Raw genomic sequence first — 22,596 nt, forward strand, 5'->3', positions numbered from 1 at the left:
CACGCCCCATCTCTGCCCCAACTCCTGGGCCAGTCCTCACACCTCCTGTGGTCTCTAAACTGCTCTGTCCCCTCCCTGGAAGGTTCTGGGAACTGACAGGGACATCCCCCCAGCCCCGAGCCTGGCAGAGGTGCCCTGGCCACTAACCTGCAGCCCGCCCCCCCTTATCGCTTTCCTTTCTTCTTTTTAACCCTGATTCTCCCTGGTTTTCACCAAGAAGCTGTAGCTCAGCCTAATCTGGGATGCTCACTTGGGGCCCGAGAACCTCCCTCAGTCCCTGGAGGCAGGGGCAGGGGTTGAGGGCCGGGTGCAGCTTAGACGAAGGGTTGCGGGGTCACTGCAGGCTCTGGGCGCAGAGCTCCTGCGGGTGGAGACACAGGGAAAGCCCAGGCGGGGCCAGGCCCTGCGGTGAGCCATCTGGGGTTAACATGAGCCCTAGAGAAAAACCCCCTGACGTTTACATTCTAGACAAATTAGTCTGAAGGAAAACAGACACTGGAAAAAGACTGAGGAGGAGAGAAAACCCAGTCTAGAGAGGAAGAAAGAGCAGACCAGGAGACCGGGGCTCTCGTAAGTGCACCATTTGTCCGTCACGCAGGCATTTTCCACCAGCTGCTATTTCCACCCGGGTTCACACTCCTGTCTCCCCAATGCCCTCCACACAGAGGCTCTTAGAGCCGTCCATCTCTGCATCCCATCACCAGCTGCCATCGCACCCGCTTGATACTGCCCACCCTCACCATCATCCTCCCCTCCCCCAGGCCTCTCTCCCTCCACCACCCCTGCCCCCAGGAGCCAACCCCACCCAGGGGCCTGCTTCCCCTGCCCTCCTAGGGGGCACTTGTCTGGGGTCTATCTCTGGGCGGAGTGCACGGCCCAGGGCTTCTCCCTTGCATCATTTCACCTCCCCTCTGATGCGTCTCCCTCTCCAGGTCTCACCGGAAACGGAGCCAGCCCAAGAAGCCCAAGCCTGACGACCCCAGGTCTCCTGGAGAGGGGGCAGCCGGGGCAGCCCTCCTGGAGGAGGCAGGAGGCAGCGCGAAAGAGGAGGCTGCACCAGAGGCTGACCCAGAGGAGGAGGAGGAGGAAGCCCAGCTACTGCCACAGGGCCGGGAGGCCGAGGGCTCAGAAGGTCAGTCTAGCTTGGCAGCCTGCGCTGGCTGGGCCAAAGGCCCTGCCCTTTCACACTCCAGTTTGTGTGCCTCCTGGGCAGGAACGGTGCTTTCTAAAAATGCACATTCTTGCGTGGGGTAGGGGGTGTTGCTCCGGAAAGTCCTTCCCCTCCCAGAAACCGAACAGAGGCTGTCCTAGCCCGTCTGGCAGGTGGGGCAGCGTCCACAGGCCAGCAGTTCAGAGTCATAGGCATTGCTCGCTGGAGCTGGATGCTGGAGCTCAGGGTGCTGGCGTGGCCCCGTTGTGGGGAGGGCCTGCCCCCTGGTGTGCACACGGCCCTCTCTCGCTGTGTCCTCAGCCTTCTGGTCTCTAAGGTCACTGATGCTTCGCCAGTGTGCTCCCCCATTACTCAGTCACCTCCCAGCCCCATGACGCCGAGGCACAGAGTTCAGCATGAACCTGGGGAGACAGACATTGAGTCCGTAACAGGTGCCATCTGGTCAGTCAGGGAAGAGGACGCCCTGCTGCTAGCTGGACATGGCTGTGGTGGGGCCGCCCGCCTCCCTGCTGGTGTTGAACAGAAAAGTGCATCTGGGCGCCATGGTGGGTGTCTCAGAACTGTGCCTGTTACACACCCAGGGGCTGTTAGCCACGGAGTGCTACTCCTTGAGTGTGTGAACACCTGCCACACCCACATTTTATGTGCTGCTTTTCTTTTCCACAGCTGGTGTCGTTTTCCTCATTTTCAGATTCAGCTGCTCACATGTTTGCACATAGCACCTGTCCCCCCGCCCAGGTGTGAAGGAGGGGCTGGGTGAGGCGAGGGGCTGGTGGCAGATCTCCAGGTAGCCCTGCCTCAGGCCCCCATCACGGGCTGTAGGTTGCTGGAGGATTCCACTCAGGCCCCCTGGCCTGTCCTCAGGACTGTGTCTTGTTGCTTATGAGTCCAGCATGGTCCCCGCCCAGCTTGGGGTCAGGCTCTCCTCGGGGTCCTGTGGCTGGTGTCACAGATGATATGGTGTTCGAGGTGACTGTCCACACGGCTCTGTGTGTGGTGGTCATGAACCCCAGATGTTTCCACCGGCTGGAAGGGGGTGTGTCCCTGTGAGGGGCCTCTTGAGTTGGAGACAGGGGAGATCAGAAAGTTTCCTGGGAAATCACACATCAGTGCATGTCCGAAGATAGCCTGGCGTGCTGCTTACCCGGTGGGCATCATGAAACAGCCCAGCTCCACCCAGGAGAGTCTGGACAGCCTGAGGAGGCAGGCAGCCAGGGGGAGGGAAGTGCATGTTGGCACCATCTGGGCGCAGGCGAGATCACCCCATAGAAATAGACCCAGAGCCACATCACACTTGTTTACAGAACACGTGGTTTTCACAAAGATCCCACTTGTGATAAAAGCAACCAGAGAGTGATGCAGTCTGGAGCAAATCTCCCTAGAAATAAGACCTTTATGGGGAAAACCAAAGATGTTTTTGAGAGACAAGGAGGAACCAAACACAAATGGGCCTGTGCGTGTTAGGAGGAGATGTTGATTTCACTGCAGCCAGAGGGATGGAGGCCCAAGGAAGAGAAGTCAGGAGAGGTCAGGGCTGCAAGACCAGAGGCAGGAGCTGTCCCAGGCTGCAGTGAAGACCACCACTCCTCCCCAGGGCCACCGATCTTCACACACAGCCTCATATGTAACACTTGCACCCATATCCCAGCTACTTAAAGTTCTGAAAACAGGCCAGGCAGACACTGGATGTTTAAGGAGCATCTGAGTCTGCTCAGCTGCCCTGACCCAGGCCCCGAGTCGGGGGTTCAGGAACCACGGTGCAGTGTCTCCGGTCTGGAGGCAGGAAGTCCAAGGTCAGGGTGGCTGTGGGGCTGCTCCTGCTGAGGACGTGGGGGAGGGTCTGTTTTGGCCTCACTCCTCGGCTGGTAGACAGCCAGCTTCACACTCACACAGTGAGCCCGTCTCCGTCTTGCCCGTTCACAAGGACACTGGTCACGCTGGCAGAGGGCCCACCCCGATGATGACCTCTTCTTAGTAACTCATCCCATTGACTCTTAAGGGACACCCCCCCGCACCATCCCCACCTGCTGGACGCAGCCCCTTGCAGCAACACTGCCCCAGCCTCAGTGTCTCGGGATCCCGAGAGCTGGCCTCATGCCTATGCTCAGCAAGGCCTCTTCCACAGTGAGACTCTGGTTCCTCTCTGGTTTCCCTGTTCTGAGCAGGCTGCCACCTAAGCAGTGGGGAATGTGGCAGGTGGGCTCTGTGTCCTTTGAGAGGGAAACGTGCTGCAGATAGGATCGTGCAGGATGTGCGCCCGCCTCCGTGCCTTCTGTGCCCCTCTGTTCTACTTCCAGGGCCCCAGCCCAGGGCCCCAGGACTTCTCCAAAGGGCTGCAGGGCCCATGTTCTCCGGTGAGCTCCGGTTGTGTGGCTGTGGACCCAAGAAGAGTGGGGACATTCCCAGGGAGGCAACCCTGCTCCCCTGTTCCAACCCAGAGCCTGGTCCCCAAACAGAAGGAGCTGGACTTTCGGGGCATCTTCTGCAACATGGGCCCCTTGAGAGAGGAAGGGGTCCCTTCAGGGTGTGGCAGGGGGCTCCCACAGCCGGGAACCACACTCTGGTCAGCAGCTGTCGCTTGAGCCCTTGGTGGAAGATCGCTCTGAACGCATCAGATAAATAAGTGCTCGCAGCCGGGGGTGTCAGCAGGAATGAGTGGAAGACTTTAAAGTGGTTTCTAGACTTCCTTTCATGCCAGCTTAAAGTCTCTCAAAGCTATGAGTGTAACGACTGCCTTGGGCATGCAGATGGAGTCTTTGTTCTATGTTTGCATCGGGACAGCATGTGCCACTCACACCCAGGAGGCTGCCTGACAGAGGAGGCAGGGGGTGGGCAGGGTAGAGGAGCCTGGACACCGCAGGACAAGAGGAGCCAGGCTGGTTGATGTGTCGCTGGGCCTGGGGATGGGGGCTGCTTCCCCTCCCGCTCCTGGGCCCCCACCCTGCTCCATCAGCTTCCCCTGTCCCCAGCCTGGGCCCTGGGCCCTGGGCCCTGGGCCAAGCCCTGAACAGAAGGCAGAAAGGCCACCCGTGTCCATCTGGCCTGCTGGGACCACGGGGGCTGCTCCTCCTGCCTGGGTGTCTGGCCAGCTCTGGCCAGGCATGGCCACTGTCCCTTCTCGCAGCTCTGGAGCTGAGGGTGGCAGGAGCAGCACCAGGACTCCAGGAGGGCTGGTCCCAGAGCTCGTAGTACCCCCCCCCCGCCCCATCCCCCATGGTGCTGTCCTGTCTCCAGGCGAAATCCTGCCCGAGGGCCAGGAGGGGCCGTGCAGCCATGCTGGGTCACTCCCCTTTCCCCAGCCTCTGCCATTCTGCCCCCACAACACCCGGGGGCGTGAGAGGGGCTGTGTGCTGGGGCCGCCATCCCAGCTCTGTCAGGCAGGCCAGCTGAGGGGCTTTCCACACGCGGCTCCCCTTGGGCTGCGGTGGTCTCCATGGCGTGAGGACAGAGCCCTCCCCACTGCGGTGTCCCTCTTGGCCTTGGGTTGTCCCCTCACAGGCTCCTCTGGGTGTGCCCTCTCCTCAGACTAACATCCGTGTGCCTGCGCTGTCTGAGAGCCGGAGGGGACAGTGGTTTCCTCAGAAAAGAAAGCCACTCACCCGACAGCCCGTGCCGCGTGTCTGGGCAGCCCCAGGGCCGTTTCTGTAGGGCAGTAGACCTCAGCCTCGGCCGCCTCCGGGGCTGGCCCTGTCACCGAGCTCTGTGAGCAGTGCTCCCCCGTCTCACCCTCCCCATCTCCAGGGACGGGCTGACCTTCCGTTGCCAGGACCTTCCAAGTCCAGCATCTGTCAGGGAGGAGCAGGTTGTCTGCTCTTTTCTCGGCCAGATCCCTGTTCCTGGCATGCTGGTGGTTGGGGCCCCTCTGGGTAGGCGAAAGCATGAGGGATCCTGCTGCTGTCCTTGCCCTTGGAAGGTTCAGGGCCAGAGGGCGTGGGGACTGCCGGGCACTCCCTCCTCTGAGCATCTCTTGACAAGCGTGGCTGCCTGCCCAGGACCCGCAGGCTGGCCCGCCATCACTGCAGGGCCGTGGTGAGCAGTGGACGCAGGGGCCGCCATCGCTGCGGGCCAGGCTGGCTCTGAGCTCACCCGGTGGGGGCCGCTGGTGGGAGTTGGCTCCCTCCCAGCGCTCAGGCTAGATGTCTGCCTGGAGGAAGGGAGAGAGGATTCTTGTTTGACCCCTTCCCGGGTCGGGATGATCAAGGACTAGATGGATGGCCTTGCCCTTGGAAACATCGTCCCGATTGTGCCGTCGTGTTTGGCTGAGGGACGTGGGTAACATTTGGACAGGTTTTTATAGCACGAGGTCAACATGGATGCTGGGTGGCCGACCAGACCCTGTCACACACCCCATTGTCATGAGTTTAGCAGGAAGAAGGACCAGTACTTCCCCTCGAGCAGTCCTTACTTTCCCAGCCTGGTTTGCGGGGGCCCGGATGGTGACACATCTGCACGGACAGCTCACGGGTACCAGCAGCAGGACAACAAACTTCTGGGCACCAACCACTGTCACACCTCATGTGATGTCGCAAGAATGGGGACGCAGGCCAGGCAGGGAGGGCCTGAACTCGGTGCCCATCCTCCAGGTGGGCAGGCGGGGCCCAGGGCCTGTGCTGGGGCTGCTGGTCCTTGTGGGCAGGGGTCCCTGAGGCTGTGCAGGCCTTGTGGAGACCCCCACCTGCACACGTCCCCAGTGACTGTGTGATGATATGGCCACGGACTTGGTGCCTGGAAGCAACTCTCTTTTTGTCTGACGTTCCTAAGAGTCAGGAGTCCCACACAGATCCCCCTGGGCTGAGATCTGGGTGTGGGCAGGGCTAGTCCCTCCGGAGGCTCCAGGGAGCACTGGCTCCTGCCTTTTCCAGCTTCTAGAGACACCACCTCCCTGGCTCACAGCCTCTCCCCACCCTCACAGCCAGCAGCCCAGCATCTCCTTGAGCCCAGCAGGATCCTCTGCTTTTGAGGACCCCTGTTAGCAGTGGGGTCCACCTCAGGGTCCTTGGCTCACCCTGTCTGTGGAGTACCCGCTGCCAGTGTCTAGCTCCACGTCCTCAGGTCCTAGGGCTACGGTGTGGGCGGCCTTGGGGGCCATGGCTCCTCCAGCCACACCACTCAGCTCCGTTTATTTCAGGAGCTGCATGCCCACTGTGGCCCTGAATTAAAATGCTGCTGAAGACACTGCCCACCTCCCTCCCAACCCTGCCACCTGGAAGCCCTCCCAGTGCTGGCCCTCAGGGGCCAAAGGGTGTTCAGGCCCTGAGGACACTTCTGTCCCCCACACGTGGAACCACTTGTTTAAGGTTTTGCTTTTAAAAAATTCTACAAGCTGTGTGTGGCAGCCACAGAAACAGGGGAAACCCAGATACAGGAAAAGAAAACGTATCCTGCTTCTGCCCCTTCCCCTTGGGAAGGACCTTTAGCGTGGGTCTCTCCCCAGCTACTTGCCGACAGCTCGACTCGGTGCCCCGTGCAAGGACACCGCTCGGTGCTCTTCCAGAAGGTTCCCTGGGCCTGGGGCAGAGCTCCACGGCCAGGTTGCCGCTGCTACCAGCTAGGCTGCCTGGCAGGGGACCTGGTTGCAGGTGGGACTGCCCAAAGCCCAGGTTCCTTGGGCAGGGTTGGGGAGGGTGGCCTGTCTTGGGCAAGGGAGCTGGAAGGGGGCTTCTGGCCACTGACCCCTGGGGTGCCCTGGTCCCTTCCTCTGACTCGTCTCTCTTCTGTCCCTGCAGAGGATGGGAGGGGCAAGCTGCGGCTGGCCAAGGCCAAGAGTGACCGGAAAAAGAAGAGCTACGGTGCCCCACACCCCCACTACCCGCTGCTGCCGCCGCCCCCGTCCACCCAGTTCACTGAGGAGGCGCCCTTGCTGGAGATCCCGGGACCCGCCACCGGCCTTGAGGCTGCCGAGGAGAGCCCCCCACCACCGCCCCTCAATGTGGTGCCCCCCAAAGCCCCTGGCGAGGAGCCAGAGGTGAAGCCGCGCCCTGTCATCCCCATGCTGTACGTGGTACCTCGGCCCGGCCCTACCGGCAACAAGGGCCGCATGTCCTGCCAGCAGGCCTCGGAGCACTTTGCCCAGAAAGGCCCCACCTGGAAGGAGCAGGCCACCCCCATGGAGCTCACGGGGCCCGAGGAGGAGAGCAGAGCCAGTGAGGGGCAGGTAACAGGGCAGTGGGTACTGGCTGGGGAGGGTCCCCCACACCTGTGTGCCGACTGTGGCCTCGCTTGTCCCAAATGGGCCCTGTGGCTCCCATCCCGGAGGCCAGTGACACAGATGTGGTTTAGCAACCACCACGGATCAGGGCTGCACTTTCCTGGGGTCTCCTGCCCCTCCTTTGGAACTGGGCTCTGGCCCCAGTGAGCAGTCTCTGCTTCTGGCCCCAGAGCTGCCCCGTCAGAGGCCTCTTGTGCTGTTTTAGAATCCGTCTACCTTTTCCAAGTTGAAAATGGAGATCAAGAAGAGCCGGCGCCACCCTCTGGGCAGACCACCCACCCGGTCCCCGCTATCCGTGGTCAAGCAGGAGGCCTCGAGTGATGAGGGTGAGTGAGGGGGTCACTGGCTCTGCTGGGTCCCTGCCCCGCCTTCTTCTGCTGCCCGCCCATCCAGTCTGCTCACTCCCACCCCAGCGCCCCCACGCAGCATCAGACCCTCTCCTCAAATGCCTCAGGGCTAAACTGTCCCCTGCCTATTCTACAGCTCCCAGGCCCCATAAATGAGCACCTTGCTTTGGGCAGATCCCTGGGGACCACCAACACAGACCAGGGTGGACGGCACCCCAGTGCCCTCAGGGAACGCAGGAATGGGCCTTGGGGGCCCGGGGACAGCCGGCCGGGAACCACAGCCAGCAGAGGCCTGCCCAGTGACAGATGGCAGGTTGGGCGGGATGGATGTCTGTTGGTGGCCTCTATCTTACAGGACGTGGGGGAGATGGTGTCCCCACCCAACTTCCAGGGGTCTCTGCGCCCCGTCACGGCCTGACCACCCTGTGTCCGGTCCCCACACGGGATCAGCCCTGAGCCGGGGACCCATCCCCAAGCACACTGGGCGGTGGGGTCCTCAGTGCTGACGCCCCTCCCCACTGCCCTTTACTTCAGAATCCTTCCCTTTCTCTGGGGACGAGGACGTGGGTGACCCTGAGGCCTTGAGGTCACTGCTGTCCCTGCAGTGGAAGAACAAAGCGTCCAATTTCCAGGCTGAGAGGAAGTTCAACGCGGCAGCCGCCCTGACCGAGCCCTACTGCGCCATCTGCACTCTTTTCTACCCGTACAGCCAGGTGAGCCGGCTCCGTGGGACCCCAGGTCCACACCAAGCCGGGCGTGTCTGCCTGCTCCTGTGGGCGCTCCTCCAGAAACCAGCCCTTGCACCCTGAAGAGAGGGTGTCGGGGACCAAGAACCCATTGCTTTGGGGGCACAGTGGGCTCAGGGGAGAGCCTGGCTGGCGGGGCATGAAGCTAAGGCCCCAGTGAGGGCTACGGGGAGAGACCCTGGGCTCTGAATTTCACTGGAAGGTAACTTACTCACAGGTATCAAAGAGGATACAAGTGCAGGAAGCGCTGTTCTCTGAGATGCCCTCAGCCTGAGCCCGGGGCCCAAGAGTGGGCCAGGGAAGGGCCTGCGTGGTGAGCAGGGGTCTGGAAGCCCGACCAGCATGGGGCTGGTGACGGCGGGCTGGGGCCAGGCAGAGAGTCCCCGCGTGGCCTGGCCCGGACACAGCCCCGACTCCGTCCTGAGTCCCCAAGTCGTGAACCTGGCCTCTCCCCGCGTTCTTCCCTGAGCCGTCCGCTGCCAGGTTTCCTTCTTCACCTGTTTGCTGCCCTGGCCCTGACCGCTGCCTGCCTCCTGCCCTTCCTGCTAGCGTCTCCCCACAGCCACGCACGGCCCGGATGGAAACGCCCAGCCCTCAGCCTCTCCACGTGCCCCACAGCCATCCTCTCCTGTGACGCCTGCCGCCACCCCCACATAGTATGCCCTGTGCTGTCCCCCAGCATCTCCCACGCACCCACCCAGCTCCCTGCCTGGCCAGGTGGATTTCTGTACATTCTTTGGTTCCATCCCACTTGCCACCTCTTCCAGGAAGCCTTCCTGGATCTGCTGTCCCTGGCTGACTCGGGCCCACCTCTGCTTTTGCTCCTGCCCTCTGTTTATCAGCCCTGGAGGACAGAATCAGATCTCACTTGCTTTGTGATCCCCAGCTCCTAGCCTAGTGTCAGATGTTTTCCTTGCATTAGCTGGGCTGACTGAGGTCTGTGCACCATGCCGGGGTGGCATGCCTGTCTCCAGGGCCCTGCTGCTCTGAGCGGCTGGGACCTGCTATCCCTAAGCAATTCAGCACCTGGCAGTGGAAACAAGTAAGATGTACCATCCGGACATCTTTGCCAGGCGTGACCTCCTCGGTGCTGCTGCCACCTGTGCTGGGAACGTCTGCTTAAGAGGCGTATCTCCTTAATTCCAGTGGCTAAGTGAAGCATCATGCCTGAACTTAATCATGCCCACGGTGCTGGCGGGCCTCCACGGCCACAGCCCTCAGCATCAGGGTCACGCTCTGCCTGTCCCGCGTCATGGGAAGAGCTATGGCTGGACGTTGTGCCTGTTTGGAAGCCAGCCAGTCCCCTCATCCAAGGTGGACCCCCCGTACACGCACATACAGTGCATCAGACCAGTGGTCCTGGTGACCGCTTTCCTTCTGCTCAAGCTGGGCAGAGTCCTCCCCACTCAGGGGCTGCCAGGGAGGCTCATCTGGGAGCCCCGCCGTCCTGTGACAGGCCCTTCATCACAGACTCTTCATCTTATTGGATCTGGGGGGCTTGGGGGACTGGGGTACAGCTGTCATGGCGTGCAAGTCATAAGTATAGATACACAGGTAACATGGCATCTGGTGATGGTCAGGACCACAAGGCCAACAGTGGGCAAAGGCTTGGGGGCTGCTGGTCACGTGAGCGAGAGATGAGCACCCCAGACAGTGGGAACTGCACGTGCAAAGGCCCTGGGGCAGGACCCAGCCTGGCATTTGGGGTCTTGGGGAGGGACAGCGAGGAGGCCCCTGTGCCTGGAGCAGAGCAAGCCCAGGGCAGTGGGGGCAAGCCCAGTCAAGGACTGTGGGGTGGCGTCTGTGCTGGGTCTGGATGTAACTCTTAAGTGGGAGAGTTTGTGGGTGGGTGGGACACGATCTGACTCTCTAGAGGAGGATCTCAGGGGGCTTCTGAAGCAGGGCTGGGATCTGGGAGGGTGTCAGGGAGAACTTGTGCTGGGGCAGCTGCAGGTGTCCCAGTAGGGTGAGCTGGGGCTGGAGGTCCCACCTGCCCTAGGGTGGGCTCTCTGCTGAAGGCGTCCGTTCCTGCAGTCCCTGCAGACTGAGAAGGAGGCTCCTCAGGCTGCCCTCGGGGAGGGCCCGTTGGCCATCCCACCTTCCAGAAGCGGCCAGAAGACGCGGCCGCTGATCCCCGAGATGTGTTTCACGGCCAGCGGGGAGAACACGGAGCCGCTCCCCGCCAACTCCTACATCGGCGACGACGGGACCAGCCCGCTGATCGCCTGTGCCAAGTGCTGCCTGCAGGTCCATGCCAGTGAGTGCTGGGCCAACACCTGGGGGGCTGCAGGTGGGCACGGGGGCTGCGGGGCAGGGCCGCCCCTCCCTTTGGCTGCTGCTTCTAGCATATAGAAGGACCTGGTGTCATGGCATCAGGGTCTCCATCCTTGGGGGGCAGATGTCCTGCTGCCCCCCAGTCAAGGTAGGCCTGCCTGACACTTCCTTCTGGAAGGTTCCACCGTGGCCTGCCCTCTCCTCCCAGGGCCTGGGGGGAAGCAGATTGGATCCCCATCAGGGTCTGTGATGCTTTTAAATGCTGTGCCTTGGGGCTGAGGCTGGAATTGACGGTAAAGCTGAGATTCTGCAGAGGTCCAGGAATCTGATTTATTTCTCCCGTCGGTGACCCCCCTCCCCACCTCTCCCCCAAATCCTGAAAGCCCAACCTACCAGAGATAGGAAGATGGATGTCTGTTCCCTTCTTGGGTGGAAGGGGGTGGCAAACATCAGATTGTGGTCCAGGATGGGGAGAAAGCTTCCTGGAGATGGTTAATTTTGGTGTGGCCTGTGGAGGAAGCTGGCGCCTTGCCCCTGCCAAGGCCTGCCTGGAGCTGGCTCTGTCTCCTGGCTGGGGTCTGGCTCTGAGACACACTCCCTGAGTGTTGGGGGCAGGGGGCGGGTGGCAGCAGCGGAGCCCACCACCCTGCTTCCCTCGAGGGGCCCCGCCCAGCTACGTCAGTGGAGAGAAGGCTTAGGAGACAAGGCTCAGCACAGGCGTCTCCTTTGGGACCTGGCACTAGACAGAGGGGGAGCCTGCACTTCCTCCAGGAGCCGAGACCACACCCCTGGGTCCAACCTCGTCTGAGGGCCCAGGGGACAGAGTGGGGGCCTCTAGGGTACCTTGCTGGCCCTCAGGGGCTCAGTGAGGACACAGAGCCCCCTTCCTGCTGTCCTGCTCTCTCCTGGAGTTTCCCTGGGGACCCCTTGGTACTGCTTGACAGCCCCCTCAGACTTTAGAGCCCATTTGGTGGGCAACAAGCCCCAGCTGCTTGAGGGTCCCTGCGTATTACTGGGTGGCAGCGCCGATGAGGTGGGGGCCTGGGGCATGGCCCTCCACCCCTCCTCCATTCCCCCTCCCCATCTGTGAACCCAGCCACATCCCACAGCCAACTCCCTGGGTAATTCCAGGGCCTCTCACTGTGCTTTCAGAAGCAATGGTTCTGAACTGTGGACTCCCAAGGCCCACTTTTCATCTTATGCAAAGTCTGGGTCCCCTTGCTGCGTGCTCAGCTCCTCCCAGACTGGGGTAGGGGGCGAGGGCCAGGCTGAGCCTCCGGACCCGGAGGAGCTCTGGTGGCAGAGTCGGGGGCGGGGAGCCTGCTGTCCTTCCCCATCCCTTTCCAGACTTTATCGGGCTCTGTGCAGTGATCCGGATTGAGGCCGAGCAGGTGGTGAGCGCAGTTACTGCATCCGGAACCCCCCCGCCCTCCCCCCACTGGCCTTCGATAGCCTGCCCGCAGCCATGGTGACAGTCGCACTTGCCCTGTCTTCTAGGTTGCTACGGCATCCGCCCGGAGCTGGTCAACGAGGGCTGGACGTGTTCCCGGTGCACGGCCCACGCCTGGACTGCGGTAACTCGCCCCTGCAGCTGGGGTGGTGCTCTGAAAGCCGGCGCGGCCCGTGGGGGAGCCGGGCCTGGGCCCCGGGCTCGCCCGATCCCGCGGGGAGACCTTGGGCTGGCTGCCTCACCTCCTTGGGTCTCGGGTGGAGCCCATCGCTTCGGTGGCCGCTAGTGTGAAATGTAAGGACCGCTGGCGGGGGCCGGAGCAGATTCCGGAGCAGCAGGCGGGCGGTCCCTCCCTGCACACCCCTCAACGAGTTGTCTGGTCCCCGCAGGAGTGCTGCCTGTGCAACCTCCGGGGAGGCGCCCTGCAGATGACAACCGACCGGAGGTGGGTGGAAGGGCCCCTTCTAGGGGACGGGGGTACCCGAGGGGCAACTCGGGGCAGGGGCAGGACCAGCAGGAGCAGATGAGGTCCTGTCGGCTTGGCAGGCCTATGCCTACAGCTTTGAGATGCCCTAGTGGGGACAAGGCCCACCTGTGACCCCTGACCCCTCCCGCTCCGCCCCCAGGTGGGTCCATGTGATCTGCGCCATCGCTGTGCCAGAAGTGCGGTTCCTGAACGTGATGGAGCGCCACCCCGTGGACATCAGCGGCATTCCCGAGCAGCGGTGGAAGCTGGTAGGGGCCCTTGAGTGCTGCCCCGGGGGTGGGGTAGCTGCCTCGGAGCCAGAAGGTGGTTTCAGTGTGGCCAGCAAGTTACTCTTTGAGTAGGCAGGGGGTGCCTCTCTGTGGCTCAATTTCCTGCTTTTTACACAGAAAAGCCACCGGCACTCTGCCCAGTTCTTTCTTGCTTAACTTGTAATCGTGGCCAAATAGAATTTTAAGAACATAATAGCCAAGAAGATCTTCATCAGACGTGACTGAAAATTCACACACGTTAAATAGCAGCTGCCAGTTTCCCTTCCCTCAGCCCCAGAAACCACCTGTCCTCTCTGCTTCTGTAGGTTTGTTCTCGCTTCCTCTTGGACATGCAGGTTTGCAGCAGGTGACTCGCTTATTTCACTGAGCATAATGTCCTCAGTGTGCACCTGTGTGCTGCAGATGACAGGGTTTCCTTCTTTTTCATGGCCGAGTAGCGTTCCATTGTGTTTCTACACTGCGTCGTCTTCGTTTTCTCTCCGCGGATGCTTAGGTTGTTTCCAGGTCGTGCCTGTTGTAACCAGTGCTGCCGTGAACATGGGGGTGCAGATATCTTTTCAAGACAGTGATTTTGTTTCCTTCAGCAAAAGACCCATGAGTGGAATTGCCAGATCACATGGTAGTTCTGTTTTTAACTTTTTGAGGAACCACCATACTGTGTTCCATAGCAGCTATGCCAGTGTGGGTTCTGACCAGCGGTGTGTGAGGGTTCCCTTTTCTCTCTGTCCTCGCCAATACTTGTTAGCTCGTGTCTTCTGAATGGTGGTCATTCTAAAGGTGGTTTTGATTTGCACTTCCCAGATAATTACTGATGTTGACATCTGCTTACATACCTGTTGGCCATCTGTATGTTTTCTTAGAGAAATGTCTAGGCAAGTCCTTTGCCCATTTTTAAACTGGCTTTTTTGCCTTTTTTGCTCCTCAGCTGTGGGAGCACTGTCTCTGGCTCCTCTAAGGAGCATTAGCCATCCTTGGGGAGGAGTGGTCTTGCAAGTTTCACTCTTCCGGCTCTTGCTGATAATGTCTCCCCACCCTCCCTCCATCTGGGGGAGCCTTCGGGGCAGTAAGCCATAGTCAGTAAGCAAACACTGGCTTTCATTCTCAGCTCTGCTACCAGCCAGCTGTGTGACTCCAGACAGATTGCTTGACCTCTCTGTGCTCAGTCTACTCCATAAAATGGGGCTGCTAACAATCCCCTGCATGGGGAGCATGAGCTGGGCCACAAAGGGAAGTGCACCAGCGCCTGCTCCCAGGTCATCACCTATGAGTCTGCAGGGTGGCCTTGTGGTGAACATGTGGGGAGTGGGATGTGTCTTACAGCCCCCAGGAGATGAGTCATTGGCTGGGGGTACGGACATCCTGGCTGTTCTTGCCTGGTTTATTTCCCAGCTGCCTGGGACAGGGCCTGGGTACAGAGGCTCCTCCAGGCCTCCAGTGGGCAGGAGGCAGAGAAACAGGGCTGTAATTGGTGAGCCTGGTGAGGAGGCCCAAGTGAAGGCTCAGAGGCACCACCCTGGAGCCCCTAGGTGCAGGGCCTCCGGGCAGGGCAGAGTGGGTGGCTGGTGGGAGCCGTGTGGCAGGGGAAGGGCCCTGGTCAGGAAATGTGGGGCTCAGGCCAGTGCCAGCCCCGCCAGTCAGGATGGGTGTTAGGAAGAAGCCGCAGCGGCAGTGATTTCTCCAGGATCGCGGGCGGCAGAGGCCTCATTATTCAGGTGGAGTGATGGCGCGGTGTGCGGCGCCAGATAGATCCTGCCTCCCAGACGCTTTATGGATCATCTGACATTTCCAGCTTGCAGCCTCTTCATTACCGGCACTTGTAACGATGAATTAAAAATCCTTTTACACGAGGCTCGCTTGTACTGCCTAATGGAGCCTCACAAGGAAGCTGGCAGTTAACTCCTGCCTGCCCGGCCGCCCGCCTGCCTTCCCAGGGGCACATGCCAGCCGCAAGCCTGGGGATGGTCATGCCTGGCCATCTGCCCATCCTTCCGTCCCCAGGATTCTCTGGCCGCTGACCCTGGTGAGTAGCGGCTGCCCCAGCCGGCTGGTAGCTTGAGCCTGCTGCTCATCCCCTCACCAGCCCGGATCAGCTTAGGGGGCAGTAGAAGTGAGGCTGTCAGGGCAGGTGCTCAGACCAGCTCTGCCCTTCTCCTCAGCTCTGCCTTGAGGTGTCACATCTTGATGGAAGGGAGGGTGGATGTGTTTGCCAAAATTGGCAGGAAGGCCAGGGGCGGCAGGAAATGGCTTGACGGGGGAAAGGCCTGAGACATAGGACTGTGCCTTGCGGCCTCCATGGCTGATGGCACAGCAGCTGTGGCCCTCAGCCTCCTCCCACAGCCCATCCTGCACCATCCCCCAACCCCCCGTCTCCTGCCCCCACCTCACAGCCTCCAGTGAGGGAGATCTGGACAGGACTCAGCCTGAGGTCATTGCCTGGCAGACGGCCCCATGGGGGTCTGGCCCACTTTCCTCATGCTGTGGAAACTCAGAGTGGCGAGCTGCCCACCAGCCAGGCTTCTCCCGGGCCTTGGCTGTGGGGTCTCTGCCTCCTGGTGCGGAGCCCAGTTCTCAAGGGCCATGTCATGTGTCTCCACCCCACCCCACAGGCCAGTGGGAGAATCAGGGATCAACAGTCTAATAATGAGATCTCATTGCCATCGACTGGCACGGGCCTGCACTCCTGCAGCGCCCTTGCTGTGGGGCTTCTCTGGCTTTTGAATGTGGTTTACAGAGCGATAAAGGCCGGCTTATTAAACGCCCAGAGTCATCGGCAGGTGGCTGCTGAGTGGCGGCAGGGTGTGGGCGTGGGCACAGTGTCGATGGCTTGGCAGCTGACACCCAGCAGGGCAGGTTGCCCAGGCGGGTGTTCCCACAGTGTGGGCCCCCTGCCCCTCCTTATGAAGGGCTATACTGCAGTGTCTTTCATTCAAAATTAAGATAAAATCTCGCATTTCAGTGGCTTTAACTACATTCACAGATTTAGATAACCATCATCTTTAGCTAGTTCTAGAACATTCCATCACCGCAGAAAGAACGGCCCCCCTCACTGGGTGACTGCCAACCCCCCACCAGCCCCTGAAAACCCCTGACCCCACTGCCTGTCTCTGTGGATTGGCCTGTTCTGGACGTTTCCCATCAGTGGAGTCACACTGGCTTTCTGTGTCTGCTTCTTTCGCTGAGCGTGCTGTTTTCAGGGTCCCTTCACATGATAGCAAGGTGCCTGCTCAGGCAGCTCTGTGCTGGTGGAAAAGAGGTCTAGAGGTGCTCCTGGGGGCCAGCTGCAGGCTGAGTTGGTGGGCCTAGGGTGGTCAAGACTCTCCCAGGATGACCCCTTCATGGCGCCAGGCCCCTGCACTCCAGCTTCGGGTTTCAAAGTCACTCCCAGGAGACAGACCTAGGGGCCCAGTAGGGCAGGGGCTCCCAGCGCCAGAGGGCAGAGGTACCAGCCGGAGCCCTGTTCCCACTGCCATGCCCCCACAGAAATGTGTGTACTGCCGGAAACGGATGAAGAAAGTGTCGGGCGCCTGCATCCAGTGCTCCTGCGAGCATTGCTCCACCTCCTTCCATGTGACCTGCGCCCATGCCGCCGGCGTCCTCATGGAGCCAGATGACTGGCCCTACGTCGTCTCCATCACCTGCTTCAAGCACAAGTCGGGGGGCCACAACGTGAGTGCCCATCTGCCCCCCGGTCTGTTCCCCTGCCCCTCTGTCCTGCTGTGTTCTGAGATCCCCTCCACCCGCAGGTCCAGGTGATGAGGGCCGTGTCCTTGGGCCAGGTGGTCATCACTAAGAACCGCAACGGGCTTTACTACCGTTGCCGCGTCATTGGCACCACCACGCAGACCTTCTATGAAGTGAACTTTGATGACGGGTCCTACAGCGACAACCTCTATCCAGAGAGCATCACTGTGAGCGGCGAGGGGCGGGGCAGGGGGCAGTGCAGGCGCAGGGCAGGCATTGCCCTTAGGATGCTGGGGGGTGGCCCAATTCCTCATGGGCATCTCCTGCTGGAGAGCTCTGCCTGCAGGAGGGCGGGCCACAGGGCAGGGTGGCAGCAGATGCTGGGCACCCGCCCGTAGCTTGCCCTGACAGTTTAAGCTGAGAGCACCACCTGCTTCCGGTTGGGACCTTTCTACTGAATGGGACCTTTCTTAGCCCAGGCCAGCGTGGTGACCGAGGCCAAGGGCGCCCCTCACCCCATCCCATCCTTCCCTCCACAGAGTAGAGACTGTGCCCGGTTGGGCCCGCCACCCGAGGGCGAGTTCGTGGAGCTCCGGTGGACTGACGGCAACCTCTACAGGGCCAAATTCATTTCCTCTGTGACCAGTCACATCTACCAGGTGAGGGGGTCCTGTTTGCCAGGTATGGGCTGGGGTGGGGCCCTCAGCAGGGTCCTTTGGGGACTGTGGAGCTAGCCTCTGAGGTTAGCGCAGGCAGCAAGGCCTTCTGACTGTCCCATATTTTCCCCTTTGGAGATGTCTTCTCGATTGTGTGTGTGTGTGGTAGAACATACTTAATGAAATTTACCACTTTCACCATTTTTTAAATGTACAATTCAGTGCCCCTGATTTAAAAAAAAAAAAAAATCAAGTTGATTGTGAGTTTTTTCTCATGATCATGGAAGAAAAGTTATTGACGTGTGAAATCTTACAAGAAAATTCACCCCCTATCCCAGTGACAAAGACAATGACGGGTGACCCTGTGCTGTTTTCCCAGCGGTTGCCTGCAAGCCAGCCGTGAGTGGGTGGGCGCGGGGCTGGGCTGGGTGGGCCACGAGCTGAACTGCATCCCCTTGGCAGGTGGAGTTCGAGGATGGGTCCCAGCTGACGGTGAAGCGTGGTGACATCTTCACCCTGGATGAGGAGCTCCCCAAGAGGGTCCGGTCCCGGCTGGTAAGTGGCCAGGAGTTGGGGCGGGGGTGGAGGCACGGCTGCCTTGGGGAGCGACCCGTCCAGGCAGCCTCGGCATCCCGCCTTGGCCTTTGCTGGTTTTGAGGCAGGAGGGGCAGTGGGAGAGTTGGCCCGGCCAGCAAGGAGGAGACAGCAGCACCTGAGCATGGATCGCAGCTGCACGTTGGCGACGCAAAAGGGAATGAGAGAAGCTGGCCTTTTCTCACGGCTTCTCGCCATCTTCTTTCTTTTGGGTTTAACCCAGAGGCAAACATTTGAGGATCAGGGGCTGCGGCTGTGGGTGGAAGAGCCGAGTCAGAGCTGGTGGGGGTCCCAGATGCGAGGTTCCTTGGGGGACGGACAGGAGCTGCTAGGCAGACCAACGGCCTGTGTACAACCCGGCCTTGCCTCCCAGGTTCTGTGGACGGCAGGGCTCCCACCCTGCTAGGGGGCCCAGTGGCTGGGAGGCTAAGCCCCTCCTCTGCCTGCATGGGGGGGTCACTCGCAGGACAGGATGGGGGTTCATGCAGAGGCAGGAGGGGCTGTCCCCAGCAGCCAAGGGCCATTGGCCTCCAGCAGGGCAGGCATTTGTTCCAGCCAGGCCCCCAAGCACAGCCTGTATTTCAGTCCATTCTGGCTGCTATACCATACTGGACAACTTAAACAATCTCGTAGGATTCCGGAAGCTGGAAGTCCAAGATCAAGGCACTGGCAGGTTCAGAGTCTGGTGAGGGCAGACCCTGGTTTACGGCTGGCTCCTCATGTGGTGGAGAGAGAGAGGGCGCTCTCGGGTCCCTTGATAAGGGCACTGATCCTGTTCTCGAGGGCCACTCTTTCATGACCTCTTCTTCCCTGACCCCATCGTGGCTGTGCTGGGGCGGGGCTTCAGCATAGGACTGGACCTTGGGGGACACAGATCTCCACCCACAGTGCCCTTTCCACTAACCCCCATGCCGTCTGCTCCCCTGTAGTCGGTCAGCACAGGGGCCCCACAGGAGAGCGTCTTCTCCGGAGAGGAGGTGAAGGCCGCCAAGCGCCCTCGGGTGGGCACTCCTCGCGTCGCAGAGGACTCAGGGCGGAACCCGGACTACCCAGCCTTCATGGAGAGCCTGCTGCAGGCGCAGTGCTGGCCCGGAGCCCCCTACTAGGACCACCGGCCGCCCGTGAGCCCTCGGCCCAGCAAGGCAGGCGCGGCGGGCCCTGGCGTTTGCTTGCTGTGAATCCCTGTCCTCGCCTCCCAGCCCGAGAGGCTACCTCGGCGACAGGAGCGAGCAGGACGCCGCATGCGCCCCCGGACTCAGGGAGCAGGGCCAGGCGGGCTCTGGGGGGCCGGCGGGGGTGCTCACGCCACCCCCTTGACCCGGATTCGTAAACCACGTAAGCTCTTCTTCTCGTCAAAGGTGCTACTGCATTGCCTGCCTCCTGAGCAGCCGTGGAGATTGTGACTTCTGTACATACATCACCTTTGTGAGGTTCTTTCTATAAATACCTATTGTTTAAAAAAAAATGCAAGAAAAAAAGGAAAGAAAAGGAAAAATCACACCCCAAAGTTGTTTTCTAGATTTGTGGCTTTAAAAACAAAACGAAATGAAACAAAACGTCCTTTTTTCTCAGAACCCGGTGAGCTGCCCAAGATAAAAGCAGCTCAGCTTTTTGTTTGTCGTGTTTTCTGGTCTCGCTTGCTGTGAGCGGTGGGGATGCGCTGTAGCAGCGGTGAGGCCTGGGGGCACTGGGAGGCGAGGGCAGGACGCCTGGGCACCCCTGACGGCAGTGCCAGGTCACTCACTCTCTCCTAGTCGTGAGATCGAGAAGGTCTGGGCAGCTGGCACCATGAGGCCAGCACCCAGCGGGAGGAGGCTGGCAGCTCCTCTGGTGGCCTCCCCCTTCTCTGCGTGGCCTTTTGCAAAATAAATGCTCTCTCTTCTGGTGGCTCCATCTTCTCCTTCTTCCCCTGGGAAGAACCATCTCCCAGCTGAGGCTGCGGGTGGGCGGCCCTCAGGGGTCTGGCTGCTGCTCACACATGCGCAGGGGGTCTTCCCCAACCCCGAGGGCCTGGTACATCCTGTACGATCTCTGTGGCGCGTGAATTTGTGTGTCTAGGAGAGAGAGCTCTCGAGAGGGAATCACGGCTTTCAGCTTGGAGGGAATCTGCCCCAGAAGGCTTATGGGCTGAATTTCCAGGCAGAAAAACATGTTCCTCATTCCAGGCTAGGGGAGGAATGGTGCCCCCAACCACATCTCAGCCACCCCATGGTCCCCTGCAGAGGACTTGAAAGCGTCATTTGCTTGTATAAAGATGTTTTAAGTTTAAAAAAGAGGTTGTAACAGTTGCCAGGCCAGAGAGAACCAAGTAAGGAAAGTGGAGAGAAGCTCCCTTGGTGGGGGGAAGGGCAGGTGCCCTAGAGGGGCGGGCGGGGCGGCGGGAGGTGCCGGGGAGTCAGCGGAATGTGGGGGTTCCCTCTGCATGCAGCAGGCCCCTGCCCCGGGGCGCTGTCCCTGTGTTCATATGTAGTTTGAAAATGCTATTTATATTGTAAAGAGAATAAAAAGAAGCAGGCAGACGCCCCTGTGGCTCCGGGTCGGGCAGGTGGGCCACTCCTGTGGCCAGTCCCTCTGGGTTCCACTCCATCCATGGTGGGTTCCTGGACCACTTGTGCAGACAGGCAGTGGCGCAGCAAAGGGGGAGCGTGCTTTCCCTATGAAGGTATATCTGTGTCTATTTGTGAAAGCAAGAAACAAACCCCCCACCCACCCTGATTTTTTTCCACCTGAGGTTAAGGATGCGCTGTATTTTTGCCTAACTCCCCTGCCTCTAGGTTCATAATGAATTAAAGGCTCGTGAGCACTGCGAATTACAGCTCCAGGTGGCTGCAGCGTCTTCTTTTGTCTTCTTCTCTGAGTGGGTGCCAGGGAGGTGGGCAGCGGTCTCCAGGCTGGGGTGGGCTCTGGGTGTCCCCTCCAGGAGGGAACAGGCATGGTTCCTCCCCAAAGGGTGGCACATGGCCTGGCCCTACGGCCTCTGCCTTCTGCCTCCAGGACGGAGGAGGTTTCCTTACAGAGCTAGATATCTGAAGCTTGTGTCCAGACAGACATCTGGCCCCCGAGGCTTTCGAGTCTCCCTGGGGCGAGGCCCTCTCCCCGCTGCCCTCCCAGCCTCTGCCCAGTTCTTGTGACACCTGAGCCAGCGATCGTATTTTGTGGTGGGCAGCTGTTGGGCCTATGTGAGACAGCAGGGTCCACGTGGGGTGAGTATTTGTGAACATGTTACTCATTCAGCCAGTACCCAGGATACAGCAGTAGGTGTGACAGAAGTGGGAGAGGTGGCAGGTATATAAAATGGGATGTCAGTTGTGATGTGAACAGTAGGAGGTCCTGAGGGAGATGAGAGGGTGAGGCATGGGGACATCTTGAGGCACAGTCAGTGCAAAAGCCCTGGGGTAGCACCATGCCTGGATTTCGTCCCTTGCACAGCTTGTGGGATGTTAGTTCCCCAACCAGGAACCGAACCCGTGACTCCTGGCAATGGAAGCACCAAGTCTTAACCACTGGACCACCAGGGAAGTACCCGTGCCTGGTATTTTGGGGGGACAGTTGAGTGGGACCATGTGACTACAGCAGAGCAAGGCGGGGGGAGGGAGGGGGAAAGAGGGAGGAGACGGGGGCAGGGAGGGGGTGGGGCAGGCCAGGCAGGGCACTGTGGGCTGCAGGAGGACTGGGGCACTTACCCCAGGGAAGTGGGAGCCTGAGAGGGTTGTGGGCAGAGGAGAGGCGGGGCCTGACTCTGCCTCTGCTCACTGGTGCCCTCTGACCCCTGAGAGGAGGACAGACCATGGGGTGAGGTGGGAGCCTGGGGACCAGGGCAGAATGGAAACACTGAGCATCTCGAAAGATGGCTTTTGAGGTGAGCTGGGCTATCACGGCTAGACATGGGGCCGAGGGCTGAGAGAAGGCATTTAGGACACATCCGCAGAGGGGCCTGGGGGCCGTGGACAGGGTGCCCCTCTGGGCCTCAGTTTTTCCTTCTGCAGAACGGGCATCCTTAAGGGTGCTGTGTCCTGAGCAAATTTCCTCCAATGAAGTATCCACCCAGCCACTGCCATCCTCAGCCTGCTTCTCCGACCCCTTTGCAGAGATGCTGCCTCTGGCACCCCACAAAGCCCCCAGGACTCAATTTCCCCATCTGCTACAGGGGACTCTGCAACACTGACCAGGTGAGTCAGCATCCTCTGACTCTCCCCGGGGCCTGGAGGATGTGGTCGGTCCTCAGTGGTGAGGAGGGGGCCACAGACGGCAGCAGCATGAATGGCTGACCCAGGTGGTCTCAGCACGGTTGCAGATGGATCTCTGTTCTCAATGCTCTCCAAAACATTATAAAATGGGGAGGTAGTTTGGGACAGGCCATCGTGGACTGAGGCCAGGGCCAAGACACCAGGCTGACTCCATGACTGAGCAGCTGCATGGAACCTACGGGATCTGTGGCATTCAGGCACTGGGCCCAGCGCTGGAGTCTGATAAAGTTATCAGGTGGCGAGTATCAACTGCCCTGTGCCAGGACCTGGGAGGTGGCTGAGGAAGAGGGGGCAAGGTCACTGCTTCTCAGGAGTTTATAGAGTTCAGGAAGGCAGGCAAATGATGAAAACATAAGGTACCATAAACACAGCTTTGACATGTGCCCTGAAAGACAAGAGAGGGAGCAAGATGGAAGGTAAGCCATTGTCACAGAGGCCTGTCAGGGTCCCAGAGGTGATATTCAGA

The 22,596-nt window shown here is 60.2% G+C and overlaps 1 protein-coding gene across 3 annotated transcripts in view; it reads left to right on the forward strand.

Annotated features, from left to right (window-relative positions):
• Window positions 1-20,698, forward strand: part of KDM4B (lysine demethylase 4B) — a 90,309-nt gene extending 69,611 nt beyond the window's left edge. The window contains exons 10-23 of one of the 3 annotated variants that reach the window (XR_005721241.1): window positions 469-570; window positions 933-1,132; window positions 6,898-7,325; window positions 7,585-7,705; window positions 8,261-8,439; window positions 10,507-10,729; window positions 12,244-12,490; window positions 12,586-12,641; window positions 12,823-12,931; window positions 16,433-16,618; window positions 16,696-16,860; window positions 17,173-17,292; window positions 17,752-17,844; window positions 18,813-20,698. Coding sequence is in view for 2 of the 3 variants with exons in the window: in XM_040242033.1 (XP_040097967.1) it covers window positions 469-570; window positions 933-1,132; window positions 6,898-7,325; window positions 7,585-7,705; window positions 8,261-8,439; window positions 10,507-10,729; window positions 12,244-12,320; window positions 12,586-12,641; window positions 12,823-12,931; window positions 16,433-16,618; window positions 16,696-16,860; window positions 17,173-17,292; window positions 17,752-17,844; window positions 18,813-18,989 (2,236 nt within the window). In the remaining variant the exon portion in view is untranslated. The remainder of the gene's footprint in view (window positions 1-468; window positions 571-932; window positions 1,133-6,897; window positions 7,326-7,584; window positions 7,706-8,260; window positions 8,440-10,506; window positions 10,730-12,243; window positions 12,491-12,585; window positions 12,642-12,822; window positions 12,932-16,432; window positions 16,619-16,695; window positions 16,861-17,172; window positions 17,293-17,751; window positions 17,845-18,812) is intronic. The other 2 variants (XM_040242033.1, XM_040242034.1) reach the window with 2 other exon arrangements.
• Window positions 20,699-22,596: the final 1,898 nt, after the last annotated feature.

The sequence above is a fragment of the Oryx dammah genome, unplaced genomic scaffold (genome assembly GCF_014754425.2).
Source record: "Oryx dammah isolate SB20612 unplaced genomic scaffold, SCBI_Odam_1.1 HiC_scaffold_5, whole genome shotgun sequence".
NCBI lineage: Eukaryota > Metazoa > Chordata > Mammalia > Artiodactyla > Bovidae > Oryx > Oryx dammah.